The sequence below is a fragment of the Saimiri boliviensis genome, chromosome 20, assembly GCF_048565385.1.
Source record: "Saimiri boliviensis isolate mSaiBol1 chromosome 20, mSaiBol1.pri, whole genome shotgun sequence".
NCBI classification, from domain to species: domain Eukaryota; kingdom Metazoa; phylum Chordata; class Mammalia; order Primates; family Cebidae; genus Saimiri; species Saimiri boliviensis.
In genome coordinates, this window is record NC_133468.1 from 5267193 (window position 1) to 5286020 (window position 18828).

General features: G+C 40.8%; 1 protein-coding gene and 1 non-coding gene across 4 annotated transcripts in view; one reads left to right on the forward strand and one right to left on the reverse strand.

Annotated features, from left to right (window-relative positions):
- The window catches only part of RNF130 (ring finger protein 130), a 162971-nt gene that overhangs the window by 94680 nt on the left and 49463 nt on the right, over positions 1–18828 (reverse strand). For all 3 annotated transcript variants that reach the window (XM_074390271.1, XM_074390272.1, XM_039460495.2), the window contains exon 3: positions 557–807. In XM_074390271.1, coding sequence (XP_074246372.1) covers positions 557–807 — 251 coding nt within the window. The remainder of the gene's footprint in view (positions 1–556; positions 808–18828) is intronic.
- Positions 4949–5055, forward strand: LOC120360475 (U6 spliceosomal RNA). Its single transcript, XR_005576964.1, has one exon. It is a non-coding gene; the product is annotated as a U6 spliceosomal RNA (small nuclear RNA).

Genomic DNA, 18828 nt, shown 5'->3' on the forward strand with positions numbered 1-18828 from the left:
AGCACCTCGGACATGCTGTCAATGGAACTTCTAGGATGACTATCTAGAGGACCCCTTCTACTGCTCCTCCCCACCTCACCCTCACCCCATGTCTGAACTTAGATGACAAAGGTTTTTCACTGATGTTGTTTTCTGAATAGATCATACTTTCCCAGTTCAAAATTCACATGGGAAAGAATTTCATATAGGAAGGCGTAGAGTGAGGTCTCCCTAACCCCCCTCCCCGTTCCCATTTCCAGAAACATCCACCGTCACTAGTTTAAAAATGCAACTTTCTGGTATTTCTCCAAATTAATAGAATTATCTAGATAATACTATGATATCAGCTATCTACCTAACTAGAATATTCTAGGTGATCACAATAAATTTAGTACCCTTCAGGTTATTTTAAATATCCCTTAAATTCTTGTGTAGACATTTTTAACATCTTAAAATGACTGTGAGGGTAACAATATTTTTTAAAACAAAAAACATGTTAGTAAGATGCATGATGACGACAAATGTCTGTGAACTCTGGCTGGTAAGAACCAATCACTGTTGAGTACTGGCAGCTCACCTGGTTCCTGTCGCGTGCATTTGTGTACCTGATCTTCTGAATGAAGTAGAATATGAGCCATGCCGAAGAAATAATCATCAAAACAATAAAGGATATTGACACGAAGACTAGAGAGCCACGGCTGAAGTTCTTCGGTGGCATTCGAGTTCCAACAGCTATTGTCATTTGTACAGAGATGTTTTTCTCCAGATAACTCAAAATATCCTTACCCCTCAATTCTGTTATCATGACAGCAATAATATCTCCAGTGCCTGTAATATAAAATAAATATATATACTCAAGTGACATTTACAATTTATAGAAACAGCAAATATATAAACATGCCACTTAGGTTAACTACTGTAATGTTTGCTAATGGAAAGGGTATGCAAACTCCACTTCTCAGCTGAAATGAAGCTGCAGCTGGGTATGCTGGCACCAAGTGGGAACATGTAATTTGTTGTGCGGTACTTAAGACTTAAACAGACATAAGGCATAAAACGATTGCAGTGTTAAGAACCATATTAACTTGTCTGACAACTACATTAAAAAAAAAAGATTATTAAACCAGCCAAATGTGACAACAGACAGCATAACATTATACACCAACAGAAATGTGTCAACATCATGGTAGATTTACACTGTAAAACCTTTTCTATTTTAAAATGATCTTCAGAAAGTCTTAATTCCTTAAGAAATGGAGAAAAGTGCTGTTTTTTGTTTGTTTTTTTTTTTAGCATAAAATGGTACTTCTTGCACGAATCAGTCTAGGAACATTCATGGAGCACCCACTACGTGTAGAACTACTGCAAAAACAAGTACAGGATGCCGAGCTTTCTAATCTCACCGAGACAAGGACATACAGCTGGTAACAGAGCTACAAAGTGTCAAATGGTGGCACCTTTTATTAGTGACATCTGAAACTAACTTGGGTCGTATGTCCAGAATTGAGTGAAGTGAGGCTCCTTGCTAGTTTACCCAAGAATTCTTCTGGAAATCAAGCATTCCTGAAAGAGGTCCAGACTTTAACATTTTGGACTGGTTTGGCATCAAAATACCTCCAGCCTCTAACAGTTGTCCAGAGGTCTGCCCACAGCCACAGGCTATGTGAGTTAACTTACGAGGATGGTCTTAAGTTGCTTTCTAGTTACCTAGATCTTTCCCCTACATAATTTCCAGAAGCATTAACCACAAAAGAATTGAATATCCCTTCCAACGGACAGTAGGGACTGCTATCCCTTCCCTCCTCCACAAAGGAAATAACTTCCCACTGTCTTTTAAGGAAACAGAGAAGCTTCTATCAATCTATGAGCGACTGTTCTTCCATAAGCTGAAGCTGCTGGTAGCAACATATAACTTCTACATTTGCCTTCTCCAGAGAGCCCTTAAGAAAGACTAGGGATCATTAGAAGGATAATAAACATTTTATTTCAGGAAACAAAATTATAACCACTTATTTGAATTTGAATAAGGTTTATACATATAAATGTAAACCAACAAAACAAACAAGCAAAAGTCTCTAAAACTTGTCCTTTTCAATACTTCTTCAATGAGTAATACATTGAAATATTTGGTTTCACATGCTTCACTTTATCATATTTAGCTAAAAGAACCATCTTTGTGTTACATGCAGTCACAAAAGACTACATACAACTGAAAAGAAACTCTGCAGGGCCCAGCGCATGGCTCATGCCTATAATCCCAGCACTTTGGGAGGCAGGTGGACTGCTTGAGCTCAGGAGTCCAAGACCAGCCTAAGCAACATGATGAAACCCCATCTCTAACAAAAACAGGAAAATTAGCCAGGCATGGTGGCACGTGTCTGTGGTCACAGCTACTCAGGAGGCTGAGGTGGGAGGATCACTGGAGTCCAGGAAGTCAAGGCTGCAATGAGCTGAGATCACGCCACTGCACGCCAGTCTGGGTGACAGAGCGAGACCCTCAAAAAAAAGAAGAGAAATACAACAGTAAAAGGAGTTTTATGGAAAATGTAACCCAATGGAACACATACCTTTTTACTACCTTACTCAAAATTGTTACAGCCACTTTATTAGAATAGCAGTTTATCAGAATGCTGATTAAAAATCCACAAACAAAAAAGAACCTATAAAATTAAAGCAAGCAATAAAGTTAACATCTAGTTACCTTTCTGACTAAGAGTTCTGATCAGTAAGTTAGAGACAATCATAAAATAATGCTAAACCACTTTAAATTTCCATTGAAAATTCTCTTTTAAAATGCTGTTCAACAGGCCATGATCTGTGGTGTAAGATACCAGGTATGGCTATAAAGTAACTGAGACGGATCCCACAAACGACATATGACAATCAGTCTCATTGCTTTATAATCACACCAGGTACAAACGGTTTTAGAAATCAGTTGGCTCTTGAAGACTCAAGCTGGAAAAACAGTAGGAAAAGCTGCACAGGTAGCCAAGGGAGCCAATCCATGTAATTCTTTTCAAAGAATAGTAAATAAGAACACCAACTAATTTCAACAGGAAAGCTGTCTGGGAAAAGAAGTGTGTAATTATTTCAACCATTCATTCAACAATATTTATTGAGCACATACTATGATCAGGCTCCTTTCACCTTTTAAAGAGAGTGGAAAATTACCTGCTCTTGATGATGCAAAAATCCACGTGCCCTCAGGAGCAAAGGGGAACCTTTCAGACTAGGGAGAGAAGCCACTCACAGCAGTGAGCCAGCACAGACAGGTGAGAGGCAGAGGAGCCCGACCCTGCCAGTCACGCAGGGGGACAGCAGACGACGGCCCAGCACCAACACTCACAAAGGACTGGAGTCTCAGCCATTTTCGGTCTTAAATCTCTTACAGAATCTAGTTAAAGTTATAGAGGAGGGCCCTCCTAGGAGAAAGGGCCCTCTACGCATACTCCAACCCCTGACCTAAAGCTGCCTCAGACATTTGACTTTTAAAGATCTGAGGAGCTCTGGCCCAGCTTTAGGAGGGATACACACGCCAAAGGAAATGTAGGCTTCAGACTAAAGGCCGGGTCAGAGCAGGCAGTGACTGATAATAGTTAAGAATAATTAGACTGCAACGGTGTAAATATCAAAGCACATACAGGACATGCCCCATCACTCCCATGTCCCAAGCCCTGTGAGAACACTGCTACTAAGTCATTAATGTGGCCTCAGTCCTGCGCACTTCCACATGTCTGGCAGCCAGTACTAACTGTCAGATATGGCAATTCAGCAAAAGCCCATCTGTGATCCTGCTTCCAACTATTTTCTTGAGAAACTTCCTCTGTTGTTATTCTTAATAAGAACTTCTGTTTTCACTGCTTGAGTCTGGCTACTTTAATAAACAATTCTATTCTTTCCACTTTCATCTAGAGAATTTTCAGACCCACAGAGCAGTTCTAATACTGCGAGAACACTCGTAGGCTTTTTATTTAGATTTGTCAACATTTTGTCCTTTCTATATGTATTTATTTTTGCTGAACCAATTAACAGTAAACTGCAAACACATTGACATTTTATCCTCAAATACTTCCACAGTATCTCTTAAGAACAAGGCTAGGTACATGGCCACAATTCATTTACTTTACTCAAGAAATTTAACCCTATGTTCTTTAATACATGGTCCATTTTCAGGTATCTGTGGCGATTACTTCAATAGTTGTTTAACTTGTTTAGTTTTGTATCCCGGATTCAATAGGGGCTGTTGGCATCATGCTTAGCTGTCACGTCTCATTAGTGTCTTTTGATCCAGGATAGTTCCTCAGTCACTTCTGGTCCATCGTTCACAACACTGACCTTTTTAAAGAGTCCAATCCAGATGTTCTGACAATGCCCTTCAATCTGGATTTGATTGTGTCCTAATGACTAGATCTGCAAATTAAATATTTCTGGTAAGAAGGCCACAGGATGATGCTGTATCCCTGCTCAGCTCATCGCATCAGGAAGTGCATGCCAGGTTTTACCTTCATTGTTGGTGGCAAATTTTATGACTTGGTTATTTTGGTATCTGCCAGATTTCCCCACTGTAAATAACTGTTTTCCTTTTTGATTAATAAGCAATCTGTGGGTTGATACTTCCAGATTGTGTAACTAGCCAGTTCCCCAATAACTTTTCAGTCAATGCTCTCGGCATCCACCGTTGTTTGCCTGAATCTGTTACAACAATGGTATTTGTAAAACTGTAATTCCCTAATGCTGTGGTTTCTTCTACATTTTGTAAACTGATTCTATAATCAAAGGCATGAACAAAATTTTCTACTTACCTTTTTTTTTCCATAAAAAAAAACAGAACTGCTAGGTGGGCAGTTTTTCTGGAAACAAACAAACAAAAAAAGAGCCCCCCTTTCCCATCAATTATATTTTTTAATAAGGAAAAGAAGTGGAAAAATAAGGTAAGACTGCTATATTCCTGACTACAAAATCAGTTTGGGTGCTTGCTTCAGCAGCACATACACTAAAATTGGAACAATACAGAGAAGATTAGCATGGCCCCTGCACAAGGATGACACACAAATTCGTGAAGCGTTCCGTATTTTTTCTCTGGGACACATTTAAAGCAGTGTCTAGAGGAAAATACATAGCAATAAATGTCCACATAAGAAACAAGGAAATATCTAAAATTGACACCCTCTTGTCAAAATTGAAAGAGCTAAAGGAGCAAGATCAAAAAAACTCAAAAGCTAGCAGAAGACAAGAAATAACTAAGATCAGAGCAGAACTAAAGGAGATAGAGACACAAAAAACCCTTCAAAAAAAACAATAAATCCAGGAGCTTGTCTTTTGAAAAGGTCAACAAAATAGACATCCTACTAACCAGAATAATAAAAAAGAAAAGAGAGAATAATCAAATAGATGCAATAAAAAATGACAAAGGGGATATCACCACAGATTCCACAGAAATACAAACCATCATCAGAGATTACTACAAACAACTCTATGCACATAAACTAGTAAACCTGGAAGAAATGCATAAATTCCTGGACACTTGCATCCTCCCAAGCCTAAACCAGGAAGAAGTCAAAACCCTGAAAAGACCAATAACAAGGGCAAAAGTTGAAGCAGAAATTAAGAGCCTACCACCCAAAAAAAGCCCAGGTCCAGATGGGTTCACAGCCGAATTCTACCAGACATACAAAGAGAAGCTGGTCCCATTCCTTCTGAAACTATTCCAAACAATCCAAAAAGAGGGAATCCTTCCCAAATCATAATGAGACCAACATCATCCTGATACCAAAACCTGGCAGAGACTCAGCAAGAAAAGAAAACTTCAGTACAATATCCATAATGAACATAGATGCAAAAATCTTCAATAAAATACTGGCAAACTGACTGCAACAGCGCATCAAAAAGCTTATCCACCATGATCAAGTAGGCTTCATCCTGGGGACACAAGGCTGGTTCAACATACACAAGTCTATAAACGTAATTCACCACATAAACACAACTAAAGACAAAAACCACATGATCATCTTAACAGATGTAGAGAAGGCCTTTGACAAAATTCAACAGCCTTTATGCTAAAAACCCTCAATAAACTAGGTATTGATGGAACATATCTCAAAATAATAAAAGCTATTTACAACAAACCAACAGCCGATATCATAATGAATGGGCAAAAACTGGAAGCATTCTCTTTGAAATCTGGCACTAGACAAGGATGCCCTCTCTCACCACTCCTATTCAATATAGTATTGGAAGTTCTAGCCAGAGCAATCAGGCAAGAAAAAGAAATAAAGGGTATTCAATTAGGAAAGGAGGAAGTCAAATTGTCTTTATTTGCAGATGACATGATTGTATATTTACAAGACCCTATCATCTCAGCCCAAAATCTCCTGAAACTGATAAGCAACTTCAGCAAAGTCTCAGGATACAAAATCAACGTGCAAAAATTACAAGCATTCCTATATACCAATAACAGACTTAAAGAGAGCCAAATCGAGAACGAACTGCCATTCACAATTGCTACAAAGAGAATAAAATACCTAGGAATACAACTAACAAAGAACGTAAAGGACCTCTTCAAGGAGAACTACAAGCCACTGCTCAACGAAATAAGAGAGGACACAAACAGATGGAGAAACATTCGCTGCTCATGGTTAGGTAGAATCAATATGGTGAAAATGGCCATACTGCCCAAAGTAATTTACAGATTCAACGCTATCCCCATCAAGCTACCAATGACCTTCTTCAAAGAACTGAAAAAAACCACATTAAACTTCATATGGAACCAAAAGAGAGCCCGCATAGCCAAGTCAATTCTAAGCAAAAAGAACAAAGCTGGAGGCATCACATTACCTGACTTCAAACTATACTACAAGGCTACAGTAATCAAAACAGCATAGTATTGGTATCAAAACAGAGATATAGACCAATGGAACAGAACAGAGGCCTCGGAGGCAACACCACACATCTATAACCATCTGATCTTTGACAAACCTGACAAAAACAAGCAATGGGGAAAGGATTCCCTGTTTAATAAATGGTGTTGGGAAAACTGGCTAGCCAGGTGCAGAAAGCAGAAACTGGACCCCTTCCTGATACCTTACACTAAAATTAACTCCAGATGGATTAAAGACTTAAACATAAACTCCACAGCTTCTGCACAGCAAAAGCAACAGTCATTAGAGTGAATCGCCAACCAACAGAATGGGAAAAAATTTTTGCAATCTACCCATCTGACAAAGGGCTGATATCCAGAATCTACAAAGAACTAAAACAGATTTACAAGAAAAAAACAAGCCCATTCAAAAGTGGGTGAAGGATAAGAACAGACACTTTACAAAAGAAGACATACATGAAGCCAACAAACATATGAAAAAATGCTCATCATCACAGGTCATTAGAGAAATGCAAATCAAAACTACATTGAAATACCATCTCACGCCAGTTAGAATGGCGATCAACAGATGCTGGAGAGGATGTGGAGAAATAGGAACACTTTTACACTGTTGGTGGGAGTGTAAATTAGTTCAACCATTGTGGAAGACAGTGTGGCGATTCCTCAAGGACCTAGAAACAGAAATTCCATTTGACCCAGGAATCCCGTTACTGGGTATATATCCAAAGGATTATAAATCATTCTACTATAAGGACACATGCCGACAAATGTTCACTGCAGCACTGTTTACAATAGCAAAGACTTGGACCCAACCCAAATGCCCATCGATGATAAACTGGACAGGGAAAATGTGGCACATATACACCATGGAATACTATGGAGCCAGATCTCACAATCTAAAGTAAAACCCAATTGGCTAATAACTTGAAATTTTTCTAAACAGATAAAAGCAATGGACAGCAAAAAAAGGAAGTCCAAATAAGGAAGGGGCACAGGCTTTGAGCTGAGGCATGCCAGTGAGCATGCCCAGCACAGATATCTTGGTTAAAGTACAAGGACATAGAATGTACTATATGCCTATAGGCATGTCTAACAGCTACATGGGATAGGGCTCCTAGCAAAAAGCAAAAAGACTTCTGAAGAAAGTGTTTAAAACAAACTATTATTTCTGACACTTAAAAATTTTTCTTAAACAAGAAAGGAAACTTTGAAGAGGAACTTTTCTACTTCCCACATCATACAAATAGGATTAGCTCATGATATGGTTTGGCTCTGTGTCCCCACCCAAATCTCACCTTGAATTGTAATCCCTATAATCCCTGCGTGTCAAGGGCAGGACCAAGTGGAGGTAAATTGAATAATGGATAGTGAGTCTCACGAGATCTGATGGTTTTATGAGAGTCTCACATTTTCCCAGCTTGCACTCATTCTCTCTCCTTCCAACCTGTGAGAAGGTGCCTTCCACCATGATTATAAGTTTCCATGATTATAAGTTTCCTGAGGCATCCCCAGCCATGTGGAACTGTGAGTCAATTAAACCTCTTCTTTTTTTTTTTTTTGAGACGGAGTCTCACTTTGTCGCCCAGGCAAGAGACCAGTGACACGATCTCAGCTCACTGCAACCTCCACCACCCTGTTTCAAGCAATTCTCCCACCTCAGCCTCCCGAGTAGCTGAGATTACAGGTGCCTGCCACCATACCCATCTAATTTTTGTATTTTTAGTAGAGACGGAGTTTCACCACGTTGGCCAGGCTGCTCTCAAACTCCTGACCTCAGGTAATCCACCTGCCTTGGCCTCCCAAAGTGCTGAGATTAAAAGCGTGAACCACTGCAGCTGGCCAAAACCTCTTTTCTTTATAAATTACCCAGTTTCAGTATTTCTTCATAACAGTGTGAGAATGGACTAATGCAGCTCATTATGCTGCAGCAGTTACTGAACATGTACTGTGAAGCCTGCAGATAGTTTCTCATTTTTTGAAACAAGTAACTGAAGTTCAAAAAGGTTAAGTACCATGCGGGGATTTGAGCCTAGACCCTCTGATTCCAGAGCCCAAAGGAGCTTAATTCTGACGTTCCTTCTATTGGCCCCTCAAAACGATTTTTTAAATTGCATTTTTGGTTTGGGGGTACATGTGAAGAACATGCAAGATTGGTGCATAGGTACACACATGGCAGTGTGATTTGCTGCCTTCCTCTCCATCCCCTATATCTGGCATTTCTCCCCATGCTATCTCTCCCCAACTCCCCAGCCCTTACTGTCCCTCCCCTGTTTCCCCCCGACAGACCCCAGTGTGTGATGCTCCCCTCCCTGTGTCCATGTGTTCTCACTGTTCAGCACCCACCTATGAGTGAGAACATGTGGTGTTTGATTTTCTGTTCTTCTGTCGGTTTGCTGAGAATGACGGTTTCCAGGTACATTCATGTCCCTACAAAGGATACAAACTCATCTCCCAGAATTGTTACATCTCGAGTTGCAAACTTGTGTGTCCTGTGCCCTCACCAGTGCCTCTTCCCTTTCTCCCCCTCTCCCTGACATTCAGCTTTGTTGAAGCTTCCAGTTCCCGGGACCCTTTCTTAGTTTTCTCCCAGTTTCCCTTCTGGCTTCAAATCTCTGTCCTAACTAGACTGCATGAACCACTATTCCAGTCACTTTGCCCCGCAGTTTCACTGGGTCAGGGAGTGTTTGCCATTCCATGACTCAGTTATCCTCAGGGCCATTTAGTGTCCAGTCAAAGAGTTTGGACTTTATTTGTTTGATAGAAGGGATACATCAAAGGCTTTTAAAAGCAGAGTGACAGGGCAGATCTATATTTTAGGATATCTACTGACAAGTCTCAGCAGGAAACCTATAATTGATATAACTTCCGTCTGTCAGAATTATTGCTATATTCATTACATAAAAGAATGTAGAATGTATTTCTTTTCCCCTTCAGTTCTTTAAGGGATCAGTGAACAGAAAAATGAGGATTGGGTTTGAAGAACTGAAGGTATTGTGGATCAACATTTGAGAAGGACTTATATTAAGTCAGTGGAGTGAAATAAGTCCTGGGACTGAGAGCCAGCAGACTCACTGAGACACAGGCATTTTGCCTCCTGTGAAGCTTGATCCTGAATATACCTAACTGTTCCCTCAGCGGCAGTCCTTCTGGAACTTCGAAGTGATTTTAATCTTTTTCACTTAAAGTAAATGGTGTTCTGCTTTATATATATAATAGATTCTACAGGAATAATTATTGCCACTTTTAGTAACCAATAGTAAAGATGCTTATGGTAAAGCAACTTTTCTCTTGCTTCTTGGTTCCTCAGACAGCTTATTTGTTCCCTTCCTGGATCTTACTTTATCAGCTGCTTAGCTAAACTGGGCTTGCCCTGAGGTTTACTCCCAGGAGGAGGGCAGGGAAGCCAAGGGGGTGAGGGCGTAGATTTCTTACTTTTCAAGGCTGCGTAGACTCACTTCCTGAGCTAAAGCACAAATTCTCTCATAGATGGCAGGATTGTGTTTGTCAGCAGGTCCCTGGGCATTTTCTGAGCAAGGACCTGCCCAGAACACAAAGCGCTTTCTTCCTTCACACATAGAGGCAGAAAGGGAGTGGATATTGAGGAAGACAAGCCACCAGTCAGTGGAGAGCCAGAGACTCTCAGTTAAGAGTTCCCAAAAGTTGCCAACTTTCAGCGCAATACAGGAACACCTATAAATTACTGATCCCTCTCAGTTGAGTGGTTCTACCCTCAGATTACCTAGATTTAAGTATTAAATAGGTCTTCCTTCCTTAAAATCTAAATTTCTAAACATCGGTTTGTGCCTCTTGGTTCTCTCCTCTGGAAAAACACCTCTGAATAAACTGTTTTTCATTTATTGATGGATAAAATACCATCAACCACAAGGTGCATCATTATGTATCATAAAGAAAAAAAAATTAGTCAAGAAATTCTAAGATGTCATCGAATATAAGAAACATTCCTACTTTAAGTTGCACACCCCAGAATCAATGAGAATTCTTCTTCAACATAACAATTCTTAAAATGTTCAAAGACATCCTTCCGGGGACCCCATCTCAGTTTTTTGTTTCCATACTATTTATAGAGTCCCAAAGCATTCATTTAAAAAAACAAAAATCTTTTTAAAAGAATCTAAAACTTACCAAATACATTGGAAATATCATATGAAAACTTTTTAAAACTCAGAACCATTCATAAGTTGCTAACATTATGCCTCATCACCCCCAAATATTTGGTATTTTCCTACCAACGAAATTTAAAAACATAATACAACCCCCAAATAAGGAGATTAACACCGATACATACTACCATCTAATCCCAAAGTCCATCCAAGTGTCTGCGGCTTTCCCGGTAACGTTCTTTACAGCAGCCCAGATCACTGTCACGTGCTGCTCTCAGTCAGCATGTCACAGCCATCTCCGTCAGTCTGCAACTGTCCCTCGGTCTTTCTTGGTGTTTGTGCCTTTGGCACTTCTGAAGACTACATATAGCCCAGTTGATCTGTAGAAGGTATTTCCCCATGCCTAGATTCAGCTCGGGTGCCGCTGGGGGTAACGATGCTCTTTTTAGTGTACACCACCAGGCAGCCCACAGCTTTTTTTATGTGCCATTACTGGTGACGGTCACTTTGACAATTTGGGAAAGGTGATGTCCTCCAGGCATCTGCACCATGAAGTTCCTCTTTTCCCCTTGTAATTAGTATGTGTTCTGTGGGGAGGTGCTGTAAGAGTAGGTAAATAGGCCGGGCACGGTGGCTCACGCCTGTAATCCCAGCACTTCGGGAGGCTGAGGCGGGTGGATCGCGAGGTCAAGAGATCGAGACCATCTTGGTCAACATGGTGAAACCCCGTCTCTACGAAAAATACAAAAATTAGCTGGGCATGGTGGCGGGTGCCTGTAATCCCAGCTACTCAGGAGGCGGAGGTTGCGGTGAGCCGAGATCGCGCCATTGCACTCCAGCCTGGGTAACAAGAGCAAAACTCTGACTCAAAAAAAAAAAAAAAAAAAAAAGAGTAGGTAAATATTCCATCCTCACCAAACCTTCAGTTTACTTTTACTTTTTAGATCAGTATGGATTCATGGTTCCTATTTTATTCAATGGGTTGAAACAGCTACTAACTTTATTCCCTTTGATGCTGAAATTCTAAGTTATGCATCATAAGACCCTGCGTACAGAGCTTTCCCACCTTATTCTTTTCTGGACATCAGTTTTTCAGTGCCTTTATTAAAGTAAATGTTAACTATAAACACAATACTTTCAGTATCAAGGGTAGCACGACACACTAACATCTCCCTACATCTGATTATGCCCACAGGGATACAGCCCAGGATTCCAACATCATTTTTTGAAGCCAAAGCACACATCAGCGTACATGGAACTCACGTGACTGAAGGCTCCCAGCCGTTCTCCTTCTCCACTTGAACTGTTACTTAAGCCATATCTTCAAACCCCAGAGGGGTTAAACAACCCCTCTGCAGGGTGACTTAATGAATACTTTCTTCTTATCTATGTTTCAAGATTTCACCTCACTAGTTTTATACCCTTTTCAAGTAAGATGCTTACATTTGTGCTTTCTTATAAGTTGTTGATAAAAGAATTTGAAGTGGGTGGGAAAAGAAACATGAAGTACAGAGTTAGGCATTCCAACCAAGGGAGATGTAGGTTAGGAGGAACGTGGCCTACAGAAGCTTCCACACTAGGCACTAGAACTCTAAAAGACCTTCAAATCTGTTATTTACATTAAAGAATTTGTAAATCTGGAAGTTCAGTGAACTGAATAATTAAGTAAACAGATGTAGGATGGCAAGAGCCAGGTTTTTCATTTAGGAGTGGGAGTTTAGTGGTAAGAAAGGAGAGCGAGCTAGAATGATCCATGTGGCAACGTATTACAGTTGGAGACATAAGTATGAACTCATTTTTAGCTTAATATCAATGCAGATGACTACAGAGAGAAATATTTATAGATATGAATATGTGCAGGGGTTAGGATACACGCATTTATTTCCTTGCTCTGTTAGCTGAGAAGGCCGAGAAACAACAGACATCTCGGTAGTAACAATCACATCTAGTGCCCGGACCTTGGTTTTTAATACCATTCTCCAATAAACAGAAACCAGGGTTCCTTGGAGAAATGGCTGCTTCTAGAACTGATATGCCATTACTCATGAAGTTCAATAATGTTCAAGGGGCAGAAAATATATGCAAAATGGGCCTGGCACATCTTAACAGCACCAGAAAGCAAGAAAGTGCTCAAAAACTAAACCAAACCAAACCAAAAGGCAAAAAACCAACATCTACAACAACGGGGACATGTCAAAGGACACAGGAGTCAACACAAAGATCCAGTGGCCAAAACTGGAAGAACGTAAAGTAACAAAGTTGTACTGTATTATAATTCAAAGTATAAAATAAGTATCCATGAATCCATACTGACATAAAGAAATGACTGAATAAATTAATGGAGCAGAGGCAAATCACCCATGCAGAAAAATTCCAAATAATTTTGTAGATACTCTGCCCGGAAGATGAAGCATAAATCCCCACTTTTTAAGTCTGGGCTGTGCACAGTGATGTCAAAAGTTATTGTATAGAAGGGGGAAAAAGAAGTTAACTTTACCGTGGAGAACCTGACAAACACCACCTCAGTCAGGTGACCAATGTCAACATCAACGGTGATAATTCACACTGATAGCACACAAACTTGATATGACAGGATGCATGCTAATGGTACTTTACAAATCCCTGTGGGTCTTCCTCCCAAAAACCCATATCCCTAGCCTAATTATAACAAAACCATCACACATGTCCCAGTTGAAGGACATTCTACAACATGCTGGACCAGTAGTCCTCAAAGCTGTCAAGGTCATCAAAAACAAGGGAAGTCTGAAAAAGTATCACAACCAAGAAGAAACTAAGGGATCGTGATGACTAAATGTAATGTGGTAAGCTGGGTGGGATCCTAGAACAGAAAAAAAACTAGGTGAAAACTAAGGAAATATGAATAAAGTAACGGACTTTGGTTAATAATTATGTGTCAACATTAGTTCACTGTGGTCCAACAAATCAACATCTTACATGGTACCTAACAGGGGAAACTGGGTGCAGGGTTTGCAGGCATTCTTTGTACTATCTTCACAATTTTTCTATAAATGTAAAACTGTTCTAAAAAGTAACTTTTTTTTTTAAAGACTCTATCTAAAAGGGAACAGCTTCTCATCAGAAAAAAATGCAAGCTGGAAAACGAAGAAACACCTTTAAAGGGCTGAAAGGAAAATTCTGTCAACACAAAAATGTATACCTGTCTTTGAAAAATGATGGCAAACAAAGACAGGTTCAGATAAATAAAAGTTGAGAGAATTCAGTACCTGGAGATCTGTGCTGCATGAAATGATTTAAAAAAGGGAAATTATACCAAATTGAAACTTGGAAAGTCAGAAAGAAAAAGAACACCAGAACCATCAGTGTGCAGGCAAATATAAAAGCCTACCATTTTTCCACGAGTTTTGGCATTCCCATTTCGTTCACGAATGAGGGCCCCTTTTCATTCCTCCTCTAAAGACTCCTCAAACTTAAGCATTTAACAGTGGGTCTCAACAGGGCCAGTAAAGCTCTCCTGGGAGTGTCTGGAAACCCTGGGGGTGGGGTCCCTATGCTGTTACAAGCATGGAGGTGAGCCATCAGCATTTGGCAGGCCCATGCCTGGGAGGTTAAACACTCTAATGCAAAAGACAACCTGCACAGCAAAATAACTGTCCCAAAATACCCCTTGCCTTGTCCTCCACTTCCATCCTGAATTGAGAAGCACTGTAAGCATCAATCCAGGGTAAGAGATCCTCACCCAGACCTCTAACACCTACAACCTAAGTCTGCATGATCCTCCTTAGAAGCTGTGCCAGTGACACCAACTCTGAGATCATAACTACAAGGCCAGGTTCATCATCATATGAACTGCTATCAGTTAAGAAGTCTTCCATCCTGGAACCTAGGAAACTGATTTCAAAAGCGGTATTCTCAATCCAAGAAGATCCTTTATATGATTTTATCTTCCTCCTCTTCTGCTGCCAGTCCTCAAGAGAAGCACAGGAAAGACAAAAAAAGTAAAACCAAGTGATGACCTCAAACAACCCACTTGGGACCCAGAGCCTGCAAGGAAGGCTAGTAAACAGTCTCATGTATCTGACAGTGGCGGCGCTCTCCAGGCCCACTTCAGATTTAAAGAAAAAAGGAAAATTAAGAGCTTATGGAAGTTTTAAAATGGAGCCATTACATTTATTTTTTAAGGGCTATTTTTATTTTTTAAAAGCTACTGCTTAAGTGTTTCAGTTTTAGATTTTGATAATTATATTTTTTTTTTAAAAAAAAATGTATGAACCAGATGGAAGATACAGTAGAAGCATGTGCAAACTCAGGCAAAAATATAAATATAATTTAAACCCTTACTTCCTGCCACAGCAGTACACTTCAACTGCAAGCTCCATTTTCTGAGGTAGTTAAATCCATATTCGATTAGAAGCTAAAAAACTTTAAATGGTAAAACAATAGTATGATTATATTACTCATTTTCTTCATGGGCTTTTAGAATAAAGAAAATAGATTTATGTTAAGTGGCCCAAACTACTGATATTTCAAGGTATTCTACAATGTGTTGGTGATTTTTTTTCTCATTTTCATATAAAGTATTTTTTTTTTGTATTCACAGTGAATTTTCTATATTTGACAAAGTATGACATTTTTCTATTCAATGCCGGATAATAAATACAGAGCTAAATAAGTTTTTAAGAGACTATGACGGAAAAAAGGTGAAGAACCATTCAACTAATTTTATTCAACTACCCAAAAAACCCAATAAGAAGCATCTGGTATTGCTGACTGATAAAAAGATTAAAAAGCAACATAATTTGGCTACATGTTTATCTAAATCACCTCATCTTCCTTTTTACAATGGATACAATGTCCACAAAATTATTACAGACAGACAGATAAAACTACAGCTATTTCTGACAGTTACTTAACACAACTTAAGAGGGTTAAACAGTAACAGTAAAGTCTATATAAACTTTTTAAAACCACGAAAATAGATTCTTAACTTTTAGATACGCATGCATTATTGTAAATTATCCAAGAGCCCATAACCTCCCCTTCATACTACCACAGATCCGCTAACTACATGACAAAGAACTCACTCTGCTAACCAGAGGTAAGAAGTGAAACCACACACTGAGTAGCCCTTCCTGTCAATGACATCATGAACAGGGCATTGGGACAGATGTCCTTCAGTCATCAGGTGAAGGGCATGCTTTAGAATAAACAGGACCAGTGTCTTGGTTGACAAGGCAAGAAAACAAAATACTTACACTTATATTGGTACATATAGTGTACATGGAATATTTTTATTGCAATGTGGAATTTTAAAATTAAGTATAAAACGTAGCCTTAAATGGAAAGAAAACTTTATAATAAACTAACTAAATATCTTAATAAAATCATTTCAGTGTAACCCATATCTATTTCTTCAGGGCATTTTGCTGACCACTGCAGAAACCCGAAAGACATGACACAAACCTTAACTTAATGAAACGCTAGGCTTTTCCTTACTGCCAGCCAAGTATGCAAAAATGACAACATAAAAGGAAAAGGACCATACCATCATAGAGGTACAGAGAGGGCTCCGAAGACTGCAGAAGCCTTGGACTGTAAACTCAGCAAGGGCAGTGATCCATCCAGGTTTCTCTCCTTTTGACTTTTGCCAGATCTTATTCGTTCATATTGAAATGCACAGCACAGAGAGCTGCTAACCCATTGCTTCTGCCCTGATGAAGGCAGGGCAAGACTGGCACAGGAGCGGGACAGGGTAAAAGCATGGGTCTCTGGGTCCATCCCTTGAGATTGTCTTGGGTGGGGCAGGGGGAGGATACTGGAATCAGTGTCTTTCCAACTGCTGTAAGTGATTCTGACACAAAGGTCCTTGAATTTCTCTAGACCAGGCGTCCCCAAACTTTGTACACAGGGGGCCAGTTCACTGTCCCTCAGACCGTTGGAGCGCCGCCACATACTGTGCTCCTCTCACTGTCCACCAATGAAAGAGGTGCCCCTTCTTGAAGTGCGGCGGGGGGCCGGATAAATGGCCTCAGGGGGCCGCATGCGGCCCGCGGGCCGTAGTTTGGGGACGCCTGCTCTAGACAAACAGCCCTACAGAGTCAGAAGGGTTATCTGTGGAGGGAGAGAACTGAGTAACATTGATGAATCTGGAAAGCAAGGAGTTGCCAGTGTATAATGACTTTCTCTGAGTATAAGCAGAAACAGAAAGGCAGAGAGCTATGGCATAGAAAAGTCAGAAGAGGATCATAATTCTGGAGATTTATCGTGAATGACTGCCTGAAAAGATGAGAGCCAGGGAAGCTTCTGATGCTGTGTATGTTCTCTGTGCTACTGAACCTGAACTTCTGACCGCATTCTCAGGACAGGCTTTCAGCTAGTGCAGCTTGCCGGACTGAAATGGAACCTTTCTCTTTTTTTAATTATTGAGATGGAGTTTTGCTCCTGTTGCCCAGGCTGGAGTGCAATGGGTTAGCGATCTCAGCTCACTGCAACCTCCACCTCCCAGGTTGAAGTGATTCTCCTGCCTCAGCCTCCCAAGTAGCTGGGATTACAGGCATGTGCCACCATGCCCAGCTAATTTTTTTTTTTTTTTTTTTTTTTGAGACAGAGTCTCACTCTGTCGCCAGGCGCCAGGCTGGAGTGCAGTGGCACAAGCTCGGCTCACTGCAACCTCCGCCTCCTGGGTTCAAGCAATTCTTCCGCCTCAGCCTCCCAAGTAGCTGGGACTACAGGCACATGCCATCACACCCAGCTAATTTTTAAATTTTTAGTAGAGATGGGGTTTCACCATGTTGGCCAGGATGGTCTCGATCTCTTGACCTCGTAATCCGCCCGCCTCGGCCTCCCAAAGTGCTGGGATTACAGGCTTGAGCCACCGCGCCTGGCCTAATTTTGTATTTTTAGTAGAGACAGGATTTCTCCATGTTGGTCAGGCTGGTCTCGAACTACTGACCTCAGATGATCCGCCCACCTCAGTCTCCCAAAGTGCTGGGATTACAGGCATGAGCCACCACGCCTGGCCTGAAATGGGACATTTGTATAGCCACTGTCCCTCTCACCCTGAGCACGGGCTTCATTAAGAACCCTATCAGCCAGGACACATGCTTTCTTGCTCTTCCTCTCCACACTTCACTTGTGGGAACTGCGTCTTGTGGGGGCTTCTGTGGCTACCACTGGTTGCCTCCACATCTCCACCTAATGCCTCCTGGTGGGTTTTCCAGGTCCCAATTAGATGGCAGAGAAGACGCTAGGTACCCTGCTAGCTGCTTGAGACAGCTGTCATCATTCAGCGGGGCTCTGGCTGCCCAGTTCTGTGGCTGCTGCAGGTGTGATATTGCACACCCTAGTGCAGCGTTGGGCAGCACAGCTCAGGCGGCATCGACCTCAAAGGTGGAGACAACCACACCTCCCTCCTTTCAAATCCTACCATGTTACTAAGCAACAGTCCTTGCTTTAGGCACACTTTTGCTGTGACTTGAATTTACTATTACCCTATCCACCATGTTGAGCCATGCTGTTTTTTTCTCTGCACTTAAAATTACTTTTGTTTTGCTTTTCCCCATCTCAGATCCTTCACTCACGAGGTGCCTTGTGCCTAGAATACTCTTCTCAACTCCTGAACTCCTACTCAGATGTCGTTTCCTCAAGGCATTTCTCTCTGACCCCTTGGACCTAAGCCACTTTCCTTAATCATGACTTCATGATTTTATCATGTACTCAATGTTTATCTTCTCTGCTTGATTACAACTCCATGGAAAGGGGTACCATGTGTGTCTTGTTTATGTCTAGAGATCTAACAAGAGCTCAAAAAACAATTAGCATATAGAATCCAAACCCCTCTATTGCAGTCACCTAATTTCCCACATTTCCTTC